At 45.4% G+C, this 25,058-nt stretch overlaps 1 protein-coding gene across 1 annotated transcript in view; it reads left to right on the forward strand.

The window, feature by feature from the left end:
* The window catches only part of SYCP1 (synaptonemal complex protein 1), a 1,049,791-nt gene that overhangs the window by 869,482 nt on the left and 155,251 nt on the right, over nucleotides 1–25,058 (forward strand). Inside the window, exon 21 of the mRNA XM_063955446.1 lies at nucleotides 12,454–12,529. Coding sequence (XP_063811516.1) covers nucleotides 12,454–12,529 — 76 coding nt within the window. The remainder of the gene's footprint in view (nucleotides 1–12,453; nucleotides 12,530–25,058) is intronic.

Below are 25,058 nucleotides of genomic sequence, written 5' to 3' on the forward strand. Positions count from 1 at the left end.
ACCCAGCTTGATGGATGCATACAGGATAAACAGCGAGTCAGGTTTCCTGACTCCAGTCGATCTGGCTACATAAATCTTCAAAGCCCTGACTACATCTAGTAACTTGGAACCATCCAAGTCACGAGTAGCCGCAGGCACCACAATAGGTTGGTTCACATGAAAAGATGACACCACCTTTGGCAGAAATTGCGGACGAGTCCGTAATTCTGCCCTGTCCATATGGAAAACCAGATAGGGGTTTAAACATGACAAAGCCGCCAATTTTTGACCACTTTCCACGTGAGATATTTTAACTCCACGGTCTTAATCGGCTCAAACCAGTGAGATTTCAGGAAACTCAACACCACGTTAAGATCCCAAGGTGCCACTGGTGGCACAAAAAAGGGGCTGAATATGCAGCACTCCCTTTACAAACGTCTGAACTTCAGGTAGAGAAGCAAGGTTTTGTATGAAAGAAAATGGATCGGGCCGAAATCTGGACCTTAATGGACCCCAATTCTAGGCCCAAAGTCACTCCCGACTGTAGGAAGTGAAGGAAACGGCCCAGCTGGACTTCCTCTGTAGAGGCATTCCTGGCCTCACACCCAGCAACATATTTTCGCCGTATACGGTAATAATGTTTAGCCGTCACGTCCTTCCTAGCCCTTATCAGCGTAGGAATAACCTCATCCGGAATCCCTCTTTTCTACTAGGATCCGGCGTCCAACCGCCATGCCGTCAAACGCAGCTGCGGTAAGTCTTGGAACATACAAGGTTCCTGCTGCAACAGATCCTGCCCTAGAGGCAGAGGCCATGGGTCCTCTGTGAGCATTTCTTGCAGCTCTGGATACCAAGTCCTTCTTGGCCAATCCGGAACAATGAGTATTGTTCTCACTCCTCTTTTCCTTATGATTCTCAGCACCTTGGGTAAGAGAGGAAAAGGAGGAAACACATAAACCGACTGGAACATCCACGGTGTCACCAGTGCGTCTACAGCTATCGCCTGAGAGTCCCTTGACCTGGCGCAATAACTCTGTAGCTTTTTGTTGAGGCGGGATGCCATCATGTCCACCAGTGGCAGTTCCCACCGACCTACAATCTGCGCGAAGACTTCTTGATGAAAGTCCCCACTCTCCCGGGTGGAGGTCGTGCCTGCTGAGGAAGTCTGCTTCCCAGTTGTCCACTCCCGGAATGAACACTACTGACAGTGCGCTTGCGTGATTCTCCGACCAGCGAAGAATTCTGGTGGCTTCTACCATCGCCACCCTGCTCCTTGTGCCGCCTTGGCGGTTTACATGAGCCACTGCGGTGATATTGTCTGACTGAATCAGAACTGGTTGGTCGCGAAGCAGGGTCTCCGCTTGACTTAGGGCGTTGTATATGGCCCTTAGTTCCAGGATATTGATGTGAAGGCAAGTCTCCTGCCCTGACCACAGCCCTTGGAAATTTCTTCCCTGTGTGACTGCCCCCCACCCTCAGAGGCTTGCATCCGTGGTCACCAGGACCCAGTCCTGAATGCCGAATCTGCGACCTTCGATACGGTGAGCACTCTGCAGTCACCACAGGAGAGACACCCTGGATCTGGGGGATAGGGTGATTAACCGATGCATCTGAAGATGTGATCCGGACCACTTGTCCAGTAAGTCTCATTGGAAGGTCCTCGTATGGAACCTGCCGAAGGGAATGGCCTCGTATGATGCCACCCTCCTTCCCAGGACTCGAGTGCAGTGATACACTGACACCTGTTTTGGTTTTAATAGATTCCTGACCAGTGTCACGAGCTCCTGAGCTCTCTCTATCGGGAGATAAACCCTTTTCTGGTCTGTGTCTAGGATCATGCCTAGGAGAGGCAGATGAGCTGTAAGAACCAACTGCGACTTTGAAATATATAGAATCCAGCCGTGTTGCCGTTATACTTCCAGTGAAAGTGATACGCTGTTCAGCACCTGCTCTCTTGATCTCGCTCTTATGAGGAGATCGTCCAAGTACGTGATAATAGTGACATCTTTCTTCCGCAGGAGCACCATCATTTCCGCCATTACCTTGGTGAATATTCTAAAGGCCGTGGAGAGACCAAACGGCAACGTCTGAAATTGGTAATGACAATCCCGTACCGCAATTCTGAGGTACGCCTGATGAGGTGGATAAATGGGGACATGAAGGTATGCATCCTTTATGTCCCGAGTCACCATAAAATCTCCCCCTTTCAGGCTTGCAATAACTGCTCTTAGCGATTCCATCTTGAACTTGAACCCTTTCAGGTTCAGGGATTTTAAATTCAATATGGGTCCGACCGAACCGTCTGGTTTCGGGACTACAACATGGTCGAATAATAACCCCCTCCTTGTTGAAGGAGGGGAACCTTGAGCACCACCTTGTTGAAGATACAATTTGTGAATTGCAGTTAACACTGTTTCCCTCTCGTGGGGGTAAGCCGGCCGGGCCGTCGGTGAGGGGGCATCTTCTCAAAGTCCAGCTTGTATCCCTGAGACACAATATCTATTGCCCAGGGATCTAACAGGGAGTGAACCCACTTGTGGCTGAACTTACGAAGGCGTGCCCCCACCGGGCCTAGCTCCGCCTGTGGAGCCCCAGCGACATGCGGTGGATTTTTGTAGAGGCCGGGGAGGACTTCTGTTCCTGGGAACTAGCTGTGTTGTGCAGCTTCTTTTCTCTGCCCCCGCCTCTGGCAAGAAAGGACGCACCTCGGACTTTCTTGTTTCTTTATTCGAAAGGCTGCATTTAATAACGTCGTGTTTTCCTAGGCTGTGCAGGAATATAAGGCAAAATATCAGAATTACCAGCTATAGCTGTGGAGACCAGGTCCGAGAACCCTTCCCCACACAAGCCTCAGCCTTCCATATGCCTCTTAAGTCGGCATCATCTGTCCATTGCATATTCTACAGGACACGTCAAGCAGAAATCGACATAGCTTTGACTCTAGGACCCAGTATACCCATGTCTCTTTGGGCATGTTTTATATATAAACCCATCTCTTAAGACAGCATCTTTAATATATATATATATATATCTCTATATATACATATATATATATATCTATATGCATACTAGGGTCTCAATCTCTGCTGATAAAGTACCTGTCCACGCTGCCATAGCGCTATAAACCCAATGCCGACACAACTGCCGGTCTGAGTAGTGTACTAGAATGTGCACGCTATCTGCAGGATCCCTGAGAATAGCTAGTGCTACCTTCTCTGCAAACGTGACACCCTAGGGGAAGATTCCCCTCACATCCTGGCCCTAGTGGGAAAAGGATACTGCCTGAGAATCTTTTGTGGGAAGCTGTAGTCTCTTGTCTGGAGATTCCCGCTCTTTTTCCTCATGAGAGGAGGGAAATTTACCTCAGCTTTCTTCCCCTTAACATGTGTACCCTTGTGTCAGGGACAAATGAGTCATCAGTGATATGCAAATCATCTTTTATTACAATAATCATATATTGAATACCTTTCAGCCATTTTGGCTGTAACTTTGCATTATCGTAGTCGACACTGGAGTCAAACTCCGTGTCGATATCAGTGTTTATTATTTTGGATAGTGAGCATTGTGAGACTCTGAAGGTCTCTGTGGCATAGGGACAGACATGGGTAGATTTCCTGTCTGTTCTCTAATCTTTGTGCAATAAATTCACCTCAGCACTTACACATATCCAAACAGGTGTCGGCGTTGTCGACGGAGACACCCTCTCACACACATATTTGCTCTATCTCCTCCTTAGGGGAGCCTTTTACCTCAGACATGTCGACACACACGTACCGACACACCACACACACAGGGGATGCTCTATTTGAAGACAGTTCCCCCACAAGGCCCTTTGGAGAGACAGAGAGAGAGTATGCCAGCACACACCCCAGCGCTATATGACCCAGGAATCACACAGTAACTTAGTGTTAACCCAGTAGCTGCTGTATATATTGTTTTTACGCCAAATTTATGTGCCCCCCCCCTCTCTTTTTCACCCTCTCTATCATGCAGGAGAGAGCCTGGGGAGCTTCCTCTCAGCGGAGCTGTGGAGAGAAAATGGCGCTGGTGAGTGCTGAGGAAGAAGGCCCCGCCCCCTCAGCGGCGGGCTTCTCCCGCGTTTTTGTGTAAAATTAATGGCGGGGGCTCATGCATATAACAGTGCCCAACTGTATATATTAGAGATGAGCGGGTTCGGTTCCTCTGAATCCGAACCCGCCCGAACTTCAGTTTTTTTTACACGGGGCCGAGCGACTCGGATCTTCCCGCCTTGCTCGGTTAACCCGAGCGCGCACGAACGTCATCATCACACTGTCGGATTCTCGCGAGGCTCGGATTCTATCGCGAGACTCGGATTCTATATAAGGAGCCGCGCGTCGCCGCCATTTTCACACGTGCATTGAGATTGATAGGGAGAGGACGTGGCTGGCGTCCTCTCCGTTTAGAAATTAAAATAGGAGAGTGAGAGTGAGACACGTTCATTACTATACTTACTGGAGCTTAGGAGGAGTTATTATATTATACTACTAGTGACTGATGACCAGTGACCTGACCACCAGTGCAGTTTTATAATTTATTAATATTTAAATAATAATCCGTTCTGTTCTTGTTCTCTGCCTGAAAAAAACGATACACAGCTTAATTGTGGGGGAGACTGGGGAGCAGTTATAGGTTATAGCAGGAGCCAGGAGTACATATTAAACAGTGCACACTTTTGCTGCCAGAGAGAGACTAGTGCCACTGCCAGTGTGACTGACCACTGTGACCAGTGACCTGACCACACTGACCACCAGTACTATAGTACTATATTTATTGATTGTCTGCCTGAAAAAGTACACTCGTCGTGGACTCGTGTGACTTGTGTGGTGTTTTTTTCTTCTTTAAAAAACTCATTCTGCTGACAGACAGTGTCCAGCAGGTCCGTCATTAATATCTGACTGTGCTCACACAGCTTAATTGTGGGGGAGACTGGGGAGCAGTTATAGGTTATAGCAGGAGCCAGGAGTACATATTAAACAGTGCACACTTTTGCTGCCAGAGAGAGACTAGTGCCACTGCCAGTGTGACTGACCACTGTGACCAGTGACCACACTGACCACCAGTACTATAGTACTATATTTATTGATTGTCTGCCTGAAAAAGTACACTCGTCGTGGACTCGTGTGACTTGTGTGGTGTTTTTTTCTTCTATAAAAAACTCATTCTGCTGACAGACAGTGTCCAGCAGGTCCGTCATTATATAATATTATATACCTGTCCGGCTGCAGTAGTGATATATTTTTTATATCATTATTTATCATCCAGTCTATACTAGCAGCAGACACAGTACGGTAGTTCACGGCTGTAGCTACCTCTGTGTCGGCACTCGGCAGTCCATCCATAATTGTATACCACCTACCCGTGGTTTTTTTTTTCTTTCTTCTTTATACATACTACATCTCATTATCAACCAGTCTATATTAGCAGCTAGTATCTAGCTAGTATTATTAGCTAGTACTATTATTATTAGCTAGTATTAGTACTAGTATTATTAGCTAGTACTAGTATCCATCCATCTCCATTGTTTACCTGAGGTGCCTTTTAGTTGTGCCTATTAAAATATGGAGAACAAAAATGTTGAGGTTCCAAAATTAGGGAAAGATCAAGATCCACTTCCACCTCGTGCTGAAGCTGCTGCCACTAGTCATGGCCGAGACGATGAAATGCCAGCAACGTCGTCTGCCAAGGCCGATGCCCAATGGCATAGTACAGAGCATGTCAAATCCAAAACACCAAATATCAGTAAAAAAAGGACTCCAAAACCTAAAATAAAATTGTCGGAGGAGAAGCGTAAACTTGCCAATATGCCATTTACCACACGGAGTGGCAAGGAACGGCTGAGGCCCTGGCCTATGTTCATGGCTAGTGGTTCAGCTTCACATGAGGATGGAAGCACTCAGCCTCCCGCTAGAAAAATGAAAAGACTCAAGCTGGCAAAAGCAGTAGCACCGCAAAGAACTGTGCGTTCTTCGAAATCCCAAATCCACAAGGAGAGTCCAATTGTGTCGGTTGCGATGCCTGACCTTCCCAACACTGGACGTGAAGAGCATGCGCCTTCCACCATTTGCACGCCCCCTGCAAGTGCTGGAAGGAGCACCCGCAGTCCAGTTCCTGATAGTCAGATTGAAGATGTCAGTGTTGAAGTACACCAGGATGAGGAGGATATGGGTGTTGCTGGTGCTGGGGAGGAAATTGACCAGGAGGATTCTGATGGTGAGGTGGTTTGTTTAAGTCAGGCACCCGGGGAGACTCCTGTTGTCCGTGGGAGGAATATGGCCGTTGACATGCCTGGTGAAAATACCAAAAAAATCAGCTCTTCGGTGTGGAGGTATTTCAACAGAAATGCGGACAACAGGTGTCAAGCCGTGTGTTGCCTTTGTCAAGCTGTAATAAGTAGGGGTAAGGACGTTAACCACCTCGGAACATCCTCCCTTATACGTCACCTGCAGCGCATTCATAATAAGTCAGTGACAAGTTCAAAAACTTTGGGTGACAGCGGAAGCAGTCCACTGACCAGTAAATCCCTTCCTCTTGTAACCAAGCTCCCGCAAACCACCCCACCAACTCCCTCAGTGTCAATTTCCTCCTTCCCCAGGAATGCCAATAGTCCTGCAGGCCATGTCACTGGCAATTCTGACGATTCCTCTCCTGCCTGGGATTCCTCCGATGCATCCTTGCGTGTAACGCCTACTGCTGCTGGCGCTGCTGTTGTTGCTGCTGGGAGTCGATGGTCATCCCAGAGGGGAAGTCGTAAGCCCACTTGTACTACTTCCAGTAAGCAATTGACTGTTCAACAGTCCTTTGCGAGGAAGATGAAATATCACAGCAGTCATCCTACTGCAAAGCGGATAACTGAGGCCTTGGCATCCTGGGTGGTGAGAAACGTGGTTCCGGTATCCATCATTACTGCAGAGCCAACTAGAGACTTGTTGGAGGTACTGTGTCCCCGGTACCAAATACCATCTAGGTTCCATTTCTCTAGGCAGGCGATACCGAAAATGTACACAGACCTCAGAAAAAGAGTCACCAGTGTCCTAAAAAATGCAGCTGTACCCAATGTCCACTTAACCACGGACATGTGGACAAGTGGAGCAGGGCAGGGTCAGGACTATATGACTGTGACAGCCCACTGGGTAGATGTATGGACTCCCGCCGCAAGAACAGCAGCAGCGGCACCAGTAGCAGGATCTCGCAAACGCCAACTCTTTCCTAGGCAGGCTACGCTTTGTATCACCGGTTTCCAGAATACGCACACAGCTGAAAACCTCTTACGGCAACTGAGGAAGATCATCGCGGAATGGCTTACCCCAATTGGACTCTCCTGTGGATTTGTGGCATCGGACAACGCCAGCAATATTGTGTGTGCATTAAATATGGGCAAATTCCAGCACGTCCCATGTTTTGCACATACCTTGAATTTGGTGGTGCAGTATTTTTTAAAAAACGACAGGGGCGTGCAAGAGATGCTGTCGGTGGCCAGAAGAATTGCGGGACACTTTCGGCGTACAGGCACCACGTACAGAAGACTGGAGCAACACCAAAAACGCCTGAACCTGCCCTGCCATCATCTGAAGCAAGAAGTGGTAACGAGGTGGAATTCAACCCTCTATATGCTTCAGAGGTTGGAGGAGCAGCAAAAGGCCATTCAAGCCTATACATCTGACCACGATATAGGAGGTGGAATGCACCTGTCTCAAGCGCAGTGGAGAATGATTTCAACGTTGTGCAAGGTTCTGATGCCCTTTGAACTTGCCACACGTGAAGTCAGTTCAGACACTGCCAGCCTGAGTCAGGTCATTCCCCTCATCAGGCTTTTGCAGAAGAAGCTGGAGACATTGAAGGAGGAGCTAACACAGAGCGATTCCGCTAGGCATGTGGGACTTGTGGATGGAGCCCTTAATTCGCTTAACCAGGATTCACGGGTGGTCAATCTGTTGAAATCAGAGCACTACATTTTGGCCACCGTGCTCGATCCTAGATTTAAAACCTACCTTGGATCTCTCTTTCCGGCAGACACAAGTCTGCTGGGGTTGAAAGACCTGCTGGTGAGAAAATTGTCAAGTCAAGCGGAACGCGACCTGTCAACATCTCCTCCTTCACATTCTCCCGCAACTGGGGGTGCGAGGAAAAGGCTCAGAATTCCGAGCCCACCCGCTGGCGGTGATGCAGGGCAGTCTGGAGCGACTGCTGATGCTGACATCTGGTCCGGACTGAAGGACCTGACAACAATTACGGACATGTCGTCTACTGTCACTGCATATGATTCTCTCACCATTGAAAGAATGGTGGAGGATTATATGAGTGACCGCATCCAAGTAGGCACGTCACACAGTCCGTACTTATACTGGCAGGAAAAAGAGGCAATTTGGAGGCCCTTGCACAAACTGGCTTTATTCTACCTAAGTTGCCCTCCCACAAGTGTGTACTCCGAAAGAGTGTTTAGTGCCGCCGCTCACCTTGTCAGCAATCGGCGTACGAGGTTACATCCAGAAAATGTGGAGAAGATGATGTTCATTAAAATGAATTATAATCAATTCCTCCGCGGAGACATTGACCAGCAGCAATTGCCTCCACAAAGTACACAGGGAGCTGAGATGGTGGATTCCAGTGGGGACGAATTGATAATCTGTGAGGAGGGGGATGTACACGGTGATATATCGGAGGATGATGATGAGGTGGACATCTTGCCTCTGTAGAGCCAGTTTGTGCAAGGAGAGATTAATTGCTTCTTTTTTGGTGGGGGTCCAAACCAACCCGTCATATCAGTCACAGTCGTGTGGCAGACCCTGTCACTGAAATGATGGGTTGGTTAAAGTGTGCATGTCCTGTTTATACAACATAAGGGTGGGTGGGAGGGCCCAAGGACAATTCCATCTTGCACCTCTTTTTTCTTTAATTTTTCTTTGCGTCATGTGCTGTTTGGGGAGGGTTTTTTGGAAGGGACATCCTGCGTGACACTGCAGTGCCACTCCTAGATGGGCCCGGTGTTTGTGTCGGCCACTAGGGTCGCTTATCTTACTCACACAGCTACCTCATTGCGCCTCTTTTTTTCTTTGCGTCATGTGCTGTTTGGGGAGGGTTTTTTGGAAGGGACATCCTGCGTGACACTGCAGTGCCACTCCTAGATGGGCCCGGTGTTTGTGTCGGCCACTAGGGTCGCTTATCTTACTCACACAGTCAGCTACCTCATTGCGCCTCTTTTTTTCTTTGCGTCATGTGCTGTTTGGGGAGGGTTTTTTGGAAGGGACATCCTGCGTGACACTGCAGTGCCACTCCTAGATGGGCCCGGTGTTTGTGTCGGCCACTAGGGTCGCTTATCTTACTCACACAGTCAGCTACCTCATTGCGCCTCTTTTTTTCTTTGCGTCATGTGCTGTTTGGGGAGGGTTTTTTGGAAGGGACATCCTGCGTGACACTGCAGTGCCACTCCTAGATGGGCCCGGTGTTTGTGTCGGCCACTAGGGTCGCCCAGCTTAGTCATCCAGCGACCTAGGTGCAAATTTTAGGACTAAAAATAATATTGTGAGGTGTGAGGTATTCAGAATAGACTGAAAATGAGTGTAAATTATGGTTTTTGAGGTTAATAATACTTTGGGATCAAAATGACCCCCAAATTCTATGATTTAAGCTGTTTTTTAGTGTTTTTTTAAAAAAAACACCCGAATCCAAAACACACCCGAATCCGACAAAAAAAATTCGGTGAGGTTTTGCCAAAACGCGTTCGAACCCAAAACACGGCCGCGGAACCGAACCCAAAACCAAAACACAAAACCCGAAAAATTTCCGGCGCTCATCTCTAGTATATATGCTGCTTTTTGCCAGGAGGTAATCAATTGCTGCCCAGGGCGCCCCCCCCTGCGCCCTGCACCCTACAGTGACCGGAGTGTGTGGGTTAGTGTGGGCGCAATGGCGCACAGCTGCAGTGCTGTGCACTACCTCATATGAAGACAGGAGTCTTCTGCCGCCGATTTTGACGTCTTCTTGCTTCAACCCGCCGGCTTCTGTCTTCTGGCTCTGCGAGGGGGACGGCGGCGCTGCTCCGGGAACGGATAACAAGGTCAGGTCCTGTGTTCGATCCCTCTGGAGCTAATGGTGTCCAGTAGCCTAAGAAGCGCAACCTAGCCGCAGTTAGTAGGTTTGCTTCTCTCCCCTCAGTCCCACATAGCAGAGAGTCTGTTGCCAGCATAAGCTCTCTGAAAATAAAAAACCTAACTAAAATACTTTCTTATTAGCAAGCTCAGGAGAGCTCACTAAAAGCACCCAGCTCTGGCCGGGCATAGATTCTAACTGAGGTCTGGAGGAGGGGCATAGAGGGAGGAGCCAGTGCACACCAGTAGTACTAAATCTTTCTTAGAGTGCCCAGTCTCCTGCAGAGCCCGTCTATTCCCCATGGTCCTTACGGAGTCCCCAGCATCCACTAGGACGTTAGAGAAAACAATATTCTTTTTTTGTCACAAAAGGCTATCAGCTCCCCATCTGCTGCCCTTGGATGGGAGGGGACAGCCTCGGGCTTCACCCCTGGCCCTTGGGTGGCTGGAGGGGGGACCCCTTGATTTAAGGGGTCCCCACTTCTCCAGGGTTCCCCGGCCAGGGTGACTAGTTGGGGATTTAATGCCACGGCCACAGGGACCTATAACTCTGCGCCTGGTCCTGGTTGTTTAAATATGGGGGAACCACAGTCAATTTTTTCCCTGTATTTTTACAACCAGGACCGGCTCAAAGAGCCCGAGGCTGGTTATGCTTAGGAGGGGGCATCCCACGCATTTTTGTTCATGCTTTTTAACACTTTCAACACCCCTTTCAACTGAAAAACATGCACTGATCTCTCCATATTATTGTAGTCAATAAAAAAAAAATATATTCTTTTAAAAAATTGATTAAATAATACTTGTGGCTCCTAAATAGACAAATCAAGTAGATAATCCCTTCAAATATAAATAGATATGCTATTAGCAATCAGAAAAGCACCAAAAAATACATGTTTTTAAAAAATGTATTAGATCACGACAGAAAAATGAGGAGGAATGAAATTGACGAAATGACTGTCGAAAAGCACTGTTGTCGAATCGACATTCTTCAATTGAATATACTTTTGTCGAAAAGCCGCATTTTTAACATTGCAGACATGTCGAATTGCAAAAAGTCGAAAAATTAATCGGCAGTTTTTTTGTCGAAAAGTACTGTATTGAATTGTCAAAACAAATTCGACAGTTTTTTTGTGTCGAAAATGACCAGTTTTTCGACAATTTCGGCAATTCGACCCCTCAGTGTACTCATAAATACATTCTTCTTAAAAAAAATAATCCCAGAACAACACAGTTTCAGGGGGTGATTATGAAGTTATTCCTACACCTAAATATCCATAGCACATTGACTAGAAAGATCCTGCTTCTAGTAGGCAAGTATTGATTTAATATTGTTTGGTCGCACAATTAAATTTTTAAATTCTTCACACTTATGGCTCTACCCAGGGCTGGCCTGTGTGCCTGGGGTGGTAATGAGGAAAGGGTATCCCATTGGCACTTACCTGGCACTGGATCCATGTGACTTGGCAGGGGTCAACACCGCTCTTCAGCTTGCCAAGCGCTAGATCCTATCTTGCATTTCGGTGCTGTCTGGACTCTGCTACTTATGCAAGAGCTCCCTTGCCGCCAGGGTTTAGACATCCTGGAGTCTTCTGGCTTGATCCAGCATCTTCTGTCTTTCTTCTGCCGCCTGTTCTGGACTTCTGTCTTGTGATGCCTTTGATATTTCTGCAGGGTTGCCTCTTCTGTGAGACATCTTCCGCACCTCTTTGAGAATTCTTCTCTGCTCCCCCTCTGCCATCTTACTAACTTCATGCTGCTAATGATAGCTAATAAAAGTTGGAGTGGGCAGACTGAGTGATGGTACAGTGAGCTGCAATTGTCTTGCTGAAGCTGCTTTTGATTAGCTGTTGGTCTGTTAGCTACAATTGGCTTGTGGTAGGTGCCAAATTTGAAAAGCGCAGTGGCTTCTCCATCGGCACAGAGATCCGCTGCCTGGTTTCAGCACAAGCCACAGATGTGTCCCCTGAGGGTCACATCTGTGGTTTCAGCACAAGCCACAGATGTGTCCCCTGTGGGTCACATCTCTACACCTGTCCAGATTTTGGCCAGTTTGGTGAATTTCCACACTGTTCAGAGCAATCCCGGATGGGTAGTAACCCCTCTGGAGCTAGGTCACCTTAAGCAAGGTCTAAGGCCTAGGATTTCTATGCCTGGGGCTGACCCTTACTCTGCCAATATAGCTCTCTAGTTAACTGTCACTTGCAAAGTTGGTTTAACGTGTAGGATTAGCAGCAGTGCTACAGTGTATTTAATATTGGTTCAAAGCAGAACACTTAAATTTAAAATCATGACCCTAAATGAAGAAATGGTGAATTAAATACTAATGTTATATTATATTACAATTACCTTTTTTCTTATAATCTATTAGGAAGGAATATCAGTCTTTAAAGGAACAACTGACTCTAAAGGATAAAGAATGTAGAAACCAGCATAAAGATGATAAGGTATTTAATGACCAATTCCATCTGTTTAAAAAACTGAAGTCAGCTGCACTAATGTAAAAAAATACAACATAATTGTTTATCTCATTTTGCCTACTATTTTGTGTAGCTTAGCTTTGGTGTTAGTTCAAAAGACCGCTTATGAGGTGAAAGATTGAGAGATATTAACAGCTGGCAAGTGCAGCTCTTAATTTTTCTCCTCTTTAACATAATTGCCCCTACTTATGTTCATTCCAAATGGGTTTTCCTCATCAGTATTCTTTTTGGTGCACATATTAAGGTGGAAAATGGGTAAAATTTCTAGGTCAGTTATAGTTAATTGACAATGGTTGGTTCCCTGAGCATATGTGGATAGATGTTCTTCTTTGAGATATGGTTTTCCAGAGCATAGACAAACAATTTAGAAAAGTGGCAAAAGTTCTATTTCGTGATGTCATACCTCTATATTTGCCAAATACATTAGATGTTTGAGGAATCTCATTGATTTGAAAATTAAGATGGTGACTTCTCTGGAAAGGTCATCTTTGCATCTTATGATGGGAGGAGCTGGTTATAGCATATTTTTCTTTGCTGAATTATGGTTATGGAACACTTGTGTACCTTGTATTGTGACCACAAATAGAAACAAAATGTTCTTGCGTAAGACAAGGTTAAAAATTATATTAATAAGTGGATAAGGCACATTTAGATATGCAGGATGGAATTTATCTATCAAGTAGAGATTTAACCAAATTACCGCTTTTTCTCTGACGTCCTAGTGGATGCTGGGAACTCCGTAAGGACCATGGGGAATAGACGGGCTCTGCAGGAGACTGGGCACTCTAAAAGAAAGATTAGGTACTATCTGGTGTGCACTGGCTCCTCCCTCTATGCCCCTCCTCCAGATCTCAGTTAGATTTCTGTGCCCAGCCGAGCTGGATGCACACTAGGGGCTCTCCTGAGCTCCTAGAAAGAAAGTATATGTTAGGTTTTTTATTTTACAGTGAGACCTGCTGGCAACAGGCTCGCTGCAACGAGGGACTAAGGGGAGAAGAAGCGAACCTACCTGCTTGCAGCTAGCTTGGGCTTCTTAGGCTACTGGACACCATTAGCTCCAGAGGGATCGACCGCAGGACCCGTCCTTGGTGTTCGTTCCCGGAGCTGCGCCGCCGTCCCCCTTACAGAGCCAGAAGCATGAAGATGGTCCGGAAAATCGGCGGCAGAAGACTTCAGTCTTCACCAAGGTAGCGCACAGCACTGCAGCTGTGCGCCATTGCTCCTCATACACACTTCACACTCCGGTCACTGAGGGTGCAGGGCGCTGCGGGGGGGCGCCCTGAGCAGCAATAAAAACACCTTGGCTGGCAAAATAATCACAATATATAGCCCCAGAGGCTATATATGTGATAATTACCCCTGCCAGAATCCATAAAAAAGTGGGAGAAAAGTCCGCGAAAAAGGGGCGGAGCTATCTCCCTCGGCACACTGGCGCCATTTTCTCTTCACAGTGTAGCTGGAAGACAGCTCCCCAGGCTCTCCCCTGTAGTTTTCAGGCTCAAAGGGTTAAAAAGAGAGGGGGGGCACTAAATTTAGGCGCAATATTGTTTATACAAGCAGCTATTGGGGAAAATTCACTCAGTGATAGTGTTTATCCCTACATTATATAGTGCTCTGGTGTGTGCTGGCATACTCTCTCTGTCTCCCCAAAGGGCTGTGTGGGGTCCTGTCCTCAGTCAGAGCATTCCCTGTGTGTGTGCGGTGTGTCGGTACGGCTGTGTCGACATGTTGGATGAGGAGGCTTATGTGGAGGCGGAGCAGATGCCGATAAATGGGATGTCGCCCCCTGTAGGGCCGACACCAGAGTGGATGGATAGGTGGAAGGTATTAACCGACAGTGTCAACTCCTTACATAAAAGGCTGGATGACGTAACAGCTGTGGGACAGCCGGCTTCTCAGCCCGCGCCTGCCCAGGCGTCTCAAAGGCCATCAGGGGCTCAAAAAACGCCCGTTACCTCAGATGGCAGACACAGATGTCGACACGGAGTCTGACTCCAGTGTCGACGAGGTTGAGACATATACACAATCCACTAGGAACATCCGTTGCATGATCTCGGCAATAAAATTTGTGTTACACATTTCTGACATTAACCCAAGTACCACATAAAAGGGGTTTTGTGTTTTGGGAGAAAAAGCAGCCAGTGTTTTGTTCCCCAATCAGATGAGTGAATGAAGTGTGTGAAGAAGCGTGGGTTTCCCCGATAAGAAACTGGTAATTTCAAAAAAATTACTGCTGGCGTACCCTTTCCCGCCAGAGGATAGGTCACGTTGGGAGATATCCCCTAGGGTGGATAAGGCGCTCACACGTTTGTCATAAAAGGTGGCACTGCCGTCTTAGGATACGGCTACTTTGAAGGAGCCTGCTGATAAAAAGCAGGAGGCTATCCTGAAGTCTGTATATACACACTCAGGTATTATACTGAGACCTGCAATTGCCTCAGCATGAATAGTGCTGCTGCTGCAGCAGGGTCTGATACCCTGTCAGATAATATTAATACCCTAGACAGGGAGAATATGGTGCTAACATAGAGCATATTAAAGACGTAGTCTTATATATGAGGGATGCACAGAGGGATATTTGCCGGCTGGCGTCCAGAATTAATGCAAGGTCCATTCTGCCAGGAGGGTATTAGAGACCCGGCAGTGGACAGGTGATGTTGACTTTAAAAGGCACATGGAGATTATGCCTTATAAGGGTGAGGAATTGTTTGGGGATGGTCTCTGGGACCTTGTATCCACAGCAACAGCTGGGAAGAAAAATTTCTACCTCAGGTTTCCTCGCACCCTAAGAAAGCACTGTATTATCGGGTACAGTCCTTTCGGCTTCAGAAAAGCAAGGGGGCCAAAGGCGCTTCCTTTCTGCACAAGGGAAGAAGGAAAAAGGTGCACAGACAGCCAGTTCCCAGAATCAAAAATCTTCCCCCGCTTCCTCTGAGTCCACAGCATGACGCTGGGGCTCCACAGACAGGTGCGGTGGGGCGCGTCTCGGGAACTTCAGGGACCAGTGGGCTTGCCCACAGGTGAATCACTGGGTTCTGCAAGTAGTATCACAGGGATACAAGCTGGAGTTCGAGGCGACTCCCCCTCGCCGTTACCTCACATCAGCCTTGCCTGCTGCCCTCGGATATAGGGAGTTAGTACTGGCGGCAATTCACAAGCTGTACTTCCAGCAGGTGAAATCAAGGTAGCCCTCCTTCAACAAGGCCGGGGTTACTATTCCAAAAATGTTGTGGTACCGAAACCAGACGGTTCGGTGAGACCCATTCTAAAATTTAAATCCTTGAACACTTATATACGAAGGTTCAAGTTCAAAATGGAATCGCTCAGGGCGATTATTGCAAGCCTGGAGAATTTCAGGGTATCACTGGACATCAAGGATGCTTACCTGCATGTCCCTATTTACCCTCCTCACCAGGAGTACCTCAAAATTGTGGTACAGAATTGTCATTACCAATTCCAGACGTTGCCGTTGGTCTGTCCCCGGCACCGAGGGTATTTACCAAGGTAATGGCCGAAAGAATTATCCAGTTGGACAATCTCCTTATAAAGGCGAGGTCCAGGGAGCAGTTGTTTGTCAGAGTAGCACTATCTCGGGAAGTGCTACAACAGCACGGCTGGATTCTGAATATTCCAAAGACGCAGCTGGTTCCTACGACGCATCTACTGTTCCTGGGGATGGTTCTGGACACAGAACAGAAAAAAAGTGTTTCTCCCGCAGGAGAAAGCCAAGGAGCTGTCATCTCTAGTCAGAGGCCTCCTGAAACCAAAACAGGTGTCGGTGCATCACTGCACGCGAGTCCTGGAAAAAATGGTAGCTTCCTACGAAGCAGTTCCATTCGGCAGGTTCCATGCAAGAACTTTTCAGTGGGACCTCTTGGACGGGATCGCATCTTCAGATGCATCGGCTGATAACCCTGTCGCCAAGGACCAGGGTGTCTCTGCTGTGGTGGCTGCAGAGTGCTCATCTTCTAGAGGGCCGCAGATTCGGCATACAGGACTGGGTCCTGGTGATCACGGATGCCAGCCTTCGAGGCTGGGGGGCAGTCACACAGGGGAAAAAAAATTTCCAAGGACTTTGGTCAAGTAAGGAGTCGTCCCTACACATAAATATTCTGGAACTGAGGGCCATTTACAATGCCCTAAGTCAGGCAAGTCCTCTGCTTCAAAACCAGCCGGTACTGATCCAATCAGACAACATCACGGCAGTCGCCCATGTAAACCGTCAGGGCGGCACAAGAAGCAGGATGGCGTGGCAGAAGCCACAAGGATTCTCCGATGGGCGGAAAATCACGTCTTAGCACTGTCAGCAGTGTTCATTCCGGGAGTGGACAACTGGGAAGCAGACTTCCTCAGCAGACACGACCTACACCCGGGAGAGTGGGGACTTCATCCAGAAGTCTTCAAACTGTTGGTAAACCGTTGGGAAAGGCCACAGGTGGACATGATGGCATCCCGCCTCAGCAAAAAGCTAAAGAGATATTGCGCCAGGTCAAGGGACCCTCAGGCGATAGCTGTGGACGCTCTAGTGACACCGTGGGTGTACCAGTCGGTTTATGTGTTCCCTTCTCTGCCTCTCATACCAAAGGTACTGAGAATAATAAGAAGGCGAGGAGTAAGAACGATACTCGTGGTTCCGGATTGGCCAAGAAGAGCTTGGTACCCAGAACTTCAAGAAATGATATCAGAGGACCCATGGCCTCTACCGCTCAGACGGGATCTGTTACAGCAGGGGCCCTGTCTGTTCCAAGACTTCCCGCGGCTGCGTTTGACGGCATGGCGGTTGAATTCCGGATCCTAAAGGAAAAGGGCATTCCGGAGGAAGTAATTCCTACGCTGATAAAAGCCAGGAAAGAAGTAACCGCAAACCATTATCATCGTATTTGGCGAAAATATGTTGCGTGGTGTGAGGCCAGGAAGGCCCCTACAGAGGAATTTCAGCTGGGTCGTTTTCTGCACTTCCTACAGTCGGGAGTGACTATGGGCCTAAAAATTGGGTTCCATTAAGGTCCAGATTTCGGCTCTGTCGATTTTCTTCCAGAAAGAACTGGCTTCACTGCCTGAAGTTCAGACATTTGTAAAGGGAGTGCTACATATTCAGCCCCTTTTGTGCCTACTTTGGCACCATGGGATCTCAACGTGGTGTTGAGTTTCCTGAAATCACATTGGTTTGAGCCACTTAAAACTGTGGATCTGAAATATCTCACGTGGAAAAAAGTGGTCATGTTATTGGCCTTGGCTTCGGCCAGGCGTGTGTCAGAATTGGCGGCTTTGTCATGTAAAAGCCCTTATCTGATTTTCCATATGGATAGGGCAGAATTGAGGACTCGTCCCCAGTTTCTCCCTAAGGTGGTATCAGCTTTTCACTTGAACCAACCTATTGTAGTGCCTGCGGCTACTAGGGGCTTGGAAGATTCCAAGTTACTGGACGTAGTCAGGGCCTTGAAAATTTTTGTTTCCAGGACGGCTGGAGTCAGGAAAACTGACTCGCTTTTTATCCTGTAGGCACCCAACAAACTAGGTGCTCCTGCTTCTGAGCAGACTATTGCTCGCTGGATTTGTAGCACAATTCAGCTGGCGCATTCTGCGGCTGGATTGCCGCATCCTAAATCAGTAAAAGCCCATTCCACAAGGAAAGTGGGCTCATCTTGGGCGGCTGCCCGAGGGGTCTCGGCTTTACAACTTTGCCGAGCTGCAACTTGGTCAGGGGCAAACACGTTTGCTAAATTCTACAAATTTGATACCCTGGCTGAGGAGGACCTTGAGTTCTCTCATTCGGTGCTGCAGAGTCATCCGCACTTTCCCGCCCGTTTGGGAGCTTTGGTATAATCCCCATGGTCCTTACGGAGTTCCCAGCATCCACTAGGACGTCAGAGAAAATAAGATTTTACTCACCGGTAAATCTATTTCTCGTAGTCCGTAGTGGATGCTGGGCGCCCATCCCAAGTGCGGATTGTCTGCAATACTCATATATAGTTATTGCTTAACTAAAGGGTTATTGTTGAGCCATCTGTTGAGAGGCTCAATTATATTTCATACTGTTAACTGGGTATAGTATCACGAGTTATACGGTGTGATTGGTGTGGCTGGTATGAGTCTTACCCGGGATTCAAAATCCTTCCTTATTGTGTCAGCTCTTCCGGGCACAGTATCCTAACTGAGGTCTGGAGGAGGGGCATAGAGGGAGGAGCCAGTGCACACCAGATAGTACCTAATCTTTCTTTCCACTACGGACTACGAGAAATAGATTTACCGGTGAGTAAAATCTTATTTTATTTGCCATGATTTAAAGTGACTTTATAGTCCCTAAATTTAACAAAACAAGAAGAAAAATCTCTGCAAAAACCCTATTTTCAAAACCTACCCAACAAATTGGCAACTCAATTTCATTCGTAAAGAAACATGCAAACTGCCAGATTCAGAAACCTGCCAAATATAAAAAAAAAACACAGAAAAGGAGGAGGATGTGACAAGCAAGGTGCCTGAAATCACAGCTGTTTTGCCTGTCATGCTGCATAAAAACTGTAAATGCTTGCCCTTCCTGAAAGGGCTGTGCCACTTACCAAGCCCCTTATTATAGATGTGTCCTCTTACATCCTTGCTGCAGTCATGTTAAACAGCCCTTCTAGTCACGCTATGCCGTGGCGTGACTCGTAGCATCAAGCATCTTTATGTGCGCCTTTATCCATTTTAGTCGCATTGGGAATAGGATGCACAAACAGGTTATGCTGATTAAAGTGATATGCGGCATGCCTATATTCTGTGTGTGACTACAGCTGTATCTGCATATGAAATGCTACGTTACTGTGTTTTCCTGGAAATCATTGTAATGTACCATTTCGTATGCAGATACCGCCAGCTCATTCACACCAGTCATCTCCTGCTGCATGGCATATCGAGGCAAGATGTACTGTATGAGGACACATCTATAGTTAATATTTGTACGTATGGCCAATCCTAATTGAAATGAATAGTATTTAAACTACAAAAAAAATATTTTTTTATTCTTTATTGTACTATGAATTTAAGATTTTCGTGCTTGCATCCCCTAATCTCTGAACCATTTACTCTTTTAGGTGACGTAGAGGGTCAGTTTTTACAAATTTCTTTTAATTCCTGTGCGCTTGGCACCTTCAACTATATAATTAAAATTTATATTAGCGGACTTTACCAATTTCAGCGGAAAAAGGGGTGGTTCTGAAGGAAATGGTGCTACCTATACTAAGGGTGAAGGTGAAGATAGAGATCCAAAATAGTATTTTATACTTTTCAGAAATGACCAGTATAAGGTTCTCTATCCTGGAATATTTTTTTTTTTTTCAATCGATCACTTTAACTCTCACAATACATGTAAATAAAACATGAGAGGAGAAGCGTATATAGGGGGTCATTCCAAGTTGTTCGCTCGGTAAACTTCATCGCATCGCAGCGATTTTCCGCTTAGTGCGCATGCGCAATGTTCACACTGCGACTGCGCCAAGTAAATTTGCTATGAAGTTAGGTATTTTACTCACGGCTTTTTCTTCGTTCAGGCGATCGTAATGTGATTGACAGGCAGTGGGTGTTTCTGGGCGGAAACAGGCCGTTTTATGGGCGTGTGGGAAAAAACGCTACCGTTTCTGGGAAAAACGCGGGAGTGGCTGGAGAAACGGAGGAGTGTCTGGGCGAACGCTGGGTGTGTTTGTGACGTCAAACCAGGAACGACAAGCTCTGAACTGATCGCAGATGCCGAGTAAGTCTGGAGCTACTCAGAAACTGCACAGAGATGTCTTTTCGCAATATTGCGAATCTTTCATTCGCAATTTTACTATGCTAGGATTCACTCCCAGTAGGCGTAGGCTTAGCGTGTGCAAAGCTGCTAAAAACGGCTTGCGAGCGAACAACTCGGAATGACCCCCATAGTGTAGTATTCTCGCTTTGAAATGGATATTTTTATAGGCGATCTATGAATATGTGAAGACTATTTCTTTCTAAAATTGAGGTGGCGTACCTCACTTACAGTGGGAATTAATATGTATGGTCCCGTAATGCTATCTTTATCAATAGACTGATGTTATACTCTTCTTTAGTGTTTAGGCTAAAGTAGAGATTTTCAGTGAACACACCTTACTTACGTAGCCAAAAGTGTGTTCCATATATAAAGGTATCTTTTATCTGTTATCCAATATGTGCTTATTTCTTATGCATAGAGATAGGTGAATAACACACCTCACTTACACAGCAACAGTGTGTATCCCCGTATCAAGATATCTTTATGAGTTGGATGCGTACCAATTACTTACAATGGTGGTGATTCTGCTCCTCATATAATGGTTTCTTTTTACACGTCCCAGCACTCCAAGAATACGTAGTAAATAGATTTTAATACAAAAATACGTATACATATAAAATTTCTAAAAACATCCTGAGAAAAAGTACTGCTCAGGGGTGGTGCACAAATATGGATGAAGGGTTTGACCAATTTACTTTTGGAGAGCAGAAGTCCGGTTTTTCTGCTCAAAGGTCAAATTTTTTCACAATCAAGGTGATATGAAATTGGTCATACCTTCCTCCAAGACTTGAGACACTGTTTCGTCCCGTGCAATACCTCCTAAACCGACGCGTTTCGAGTATAGACTCTTTTTCAAGGCATAGGGGTATCATGCTGCTGGTCCTGGTATTTATGAGATGAAGAACTAATGACCCTGGCATCACTTCTGGGTCACAGTCAAAATCTACGTTTTCTTCTGAACTGCTGAATGGAAATACGACATAATGATTCATAATCTTATTTTGTGACTAGACTCATTTTCTATAAAACAGAATCTTTTTTTAGAGATTTCAATAAAAAATTCAGCCGACCGGAAGTTCCCGGGCTCCGTGGCCCGAACTCATTATAGTCCCGCTGCTGGTTGTGGGTATTGTAGTCTATATACAGTAGTTCCGCCGGCCGGAAGTTAGCTAGTGCCGCGACAGGAAGTAGTTTTAGTCCGGTCAGTGCTTTTGGGAAGTGTAGTTTACGCCTGGTACACGATCAGATATACACGCTGATCACGGCCGGAAGTTCTCACCACGTCGTCCTTGATCATGGGAGAAGCAGTACTTTCTGTGGGTGACGTAATTAGCTGGAAATTCCGATTATTAGAAAAAGGAAGTTCTCATAAAACCGCAATGGATTATGGACGGTGTAGTTCTTTAAGCTATATTCCATAGTTTTCACATTTTTTAGTGGTAAAAATATCTGAAAATTAAGAAGATTGTATAAATCTTAATGATATTGTAACTGATAGTAACATAGTAACTAAGGTTGAAAAAAGACAATTGTCTATCGACTTCAACCTATTTGTGGTCTCCTATGCAGTCTTATTATAGGACTAGTTATTTTTATGTTAGGACTAGTTAAATTAACTAAAATGCGTGCCTACGCACCATAACCCTGAATATCTTTATCCAATAGGAATTTATCTAACCTATCCTTAAAGGTGTTGACTGAGTCCGCAGTTACTACTCTCTCAGGCAGGGAATTCCAAACACGTATTGTCCTTACTGTGAAAAAACCTTTTCGCCTCAATGTGCAGAAACTCCTCTCCTCTAACCTAAGCGAGTGACCACGTGTTCTCTGTGCTGATCTTATAGAAAACAGGTCCCTCCCAAGCTCTGTGTATTGACCCCTTATATATTTGTAGATGTTGATCATGTACCCTCTTAGTCTCTTCTTTTCCAATGTAAACATGCCTAGCCTTGCAAGCCTTTCCTCCTATTCCAGCGTCTCCATGCCCTTGATTAGTTTGGTCGCCCGCCTCTGAACCTTTTCTAGCTCCAGGATATCCTTTTTGTAATATGGTGCCCAAAATTGCACACAGTATTCAAGATGTGGCCTCACTAGTGATTTATATAATGGGAGTATAATACTCTTGTCCCTTGCATCAATTCTCCATTTTATGCATGCTAATATCTTATTAGCCTTCTTTGCTGCATTCCTACTTTGGGTACTGCTGCTTAATTTGTTATCTATGTGAACCCGTAAGTCTTTTTCCAGTACAGAATCCCCTAATATTACCCCATTTAGTATGTAGGTATAATTTTTGGTCTTGCGCCCACAGTGCATTACCTTACACTTGTCTGTGTTGAATCTCATTCTCCATTTTGCTGCCCATGCTTCAAGTTTAGTTAAGTCATTCTGAAGAGACTCAGCATCCCCCTCCGTATTTATAACCTTACACAATTTGGTATCGTCTGCGAAAATTGACACCATGCTCTCTAGACCTACTGTTAGGTCGTTGATGAAAATGTTGAACAAAATTGGTCCAAGTACAGACCCTTGTGGCACACCACTTAGTACTTTAGTCCAATTTGAAAATGATCCATTGACCACAACGCATTGCTCCCTATTATCTAACCAATTACTGACCCAAGTGCATATTGTGCTCCTTAGCCCTATTTCTTGTAGCTTATAGATACGACGCATGTGTGGTACAGTGTCGAAAGCTTTGGCAAAGTCTAAAAAGATTATATCCACCTCCTTACCCTGATCCACTTATTGTTTCATAAAAGCCAAGTAAGTTGGTCTGACATGATCTGTCCTTCACAAATCCATGTTGGTTCCTTTTAATGACCTTATTTGCTTCAAGGAACTTTTGAATACTGTCCCTTAGAATACCTTCCAATACTTTCCCTACTATAGATGTAAGACTAACTGGTCTATAATTACCTGGTTCAGCTTTGCTCCCCTTTTTAAATATCGGCACTACCACCGCTATATGCCAGTCCTTGGGAACCATACCTGATTTAACCGAATCCATGGAGATCAAAAATAGAGGTCTTGCTAGTTCAGCGTGCAGCTCCATAAGAACCCTCGGGTGAATTCCATCGGGACCAGGAGACTTATTTATCTTTAACTTTTTTAATCGGTCACAGACTACCTCCTCACACAAATAAGCATTTAGCAGTGGGACATTATCTTTGTTGAGATTTTGTGTTAGACACAGCATTTGGTCCTCTCTGGTAAATACAGTTTAAAAAAAACTTGTTTAGTTTGTTTGCTATGTCATTATCATTTTTGATTAAGACTCCCCTCTTGTCCTTTAAAGGGCCTATACTCTCCTTCTTTAGTCTCTTACTGTTGATGTACTTAAAAAAAAAAATTGGATTCGCTTTGCTTTCCTTTGCTACTAGTCTTTCAGTTTCTACTTTAGCCGCTCTTATTCCTTGATCAGTGACTATATAGAAAGAGAATATTAAGGTGGACTTCACAGAATATATACGTCAAGAAGAGATTCTGTAAAATATTTTAGTACAGGAGATGAAAGTGATATCAGAGAAAAGAGGATGATATGATTTCTTCATAGAAACCATTTTATTTCAAAGTCTTGATTTAGCCCGTTGGGGCTCATGGTTTTAAGAGAAATTTTTTTTTTCATCTCTGATTTTGCCAGCATTTTCTCTATATTCTTGTCTCTCCAAGTAGACTTGGTATGTTTAATTCCTACAAATCTTTTGATGTGCTTGAAATTATTTGATAGGTGATGTGTTTCTAGGCCTTTTTTGATGTTTCGAAGGTGTTTTGAAATTCTGATTTTAAGGGGTCTTGTCGTTCTTCCTATGTAGCATAGCCCACAACTTCATTCGATTAGATAGATTACTTTTGAGGTGTGGCAGGTGATGAAGTCACAGATCTTGAAATTTATTTAATTGACTGTAATCTCGTATTTACTGGATTGGTCTTTAATATTGGAATTGGAATTTGGTTTTATTGTCATTAAATATTCAACGCATGAACAATCTATGAAATTTTCATGTAAGCAAAAGAACAAACACCACAAAATATGTATAACACAAGAATAATGCCATAAGATACTTTAAACGAAAGCCATAAGAACAATATTTCTGCACCCGATGCACAGTCCGCAATGATGGAAACCTTTGGTTCGGGTCAAGGTTCTTGTTGGTATTGGGAGTGTACTCGCTACTTGATAATCCTACCTCTCCGATATAAGAAAGTTGGGTTTTGAGGGTATGCTCTCCCTTAAATAGAGGTTTCTGGTGAGAAGGTGCCAGTGTTTTTTCACAATTTTTTCAATTTGCTTATGTTGGCCATCGTATTGGGTGATAACGGCCCATTTTTGTTTGTTTTCTGCTGTGTTGTCCGTGCTTTTTTGTTTTTGTTTAAATAGAAGTGGTCGATCGATTTCTTCTACATTTTTGATGGCATTATTGAGGTCTTCTTCCTTATATCCTTTATCAAAAAAGTTTTGTTTAATTGCGTGTAGCTGTTGCCTGAAGACTCTACTGTCGCTGCAATTATGTTTCACTCTCAAAAATTGACTTTTTGGGACACCTTTCATCTAAAGGGCATAGTGTTGTTGGCTGTACATGGTATATAGGTGTTCACATCAGTGGGTTTCCGATAAATCTTTGTATTCAACTGGTTATTTGCAAAATAGATTGTTAGATCTAGAAAGTTGATTTCTTCATGACTACTTATTACGGTGAATTAGATGTTCATATCATTGAGATTTGG

Source organism: Pseudophryne corroboree, chromosome 2, assembly GCF_028390025.1.
Source record: "Pseudophryne corroboree isolate aPseCor3 chromosome 2, aPseCor3.hap2, whole genome shotgun sequence".
Classification (NCBI taxonomy): Eukaryota; Metazoa; Chordata; class Amphibia; order Anura; family Myobatrachidae; genus Pseudophryne; species Pseudophryne corroboree.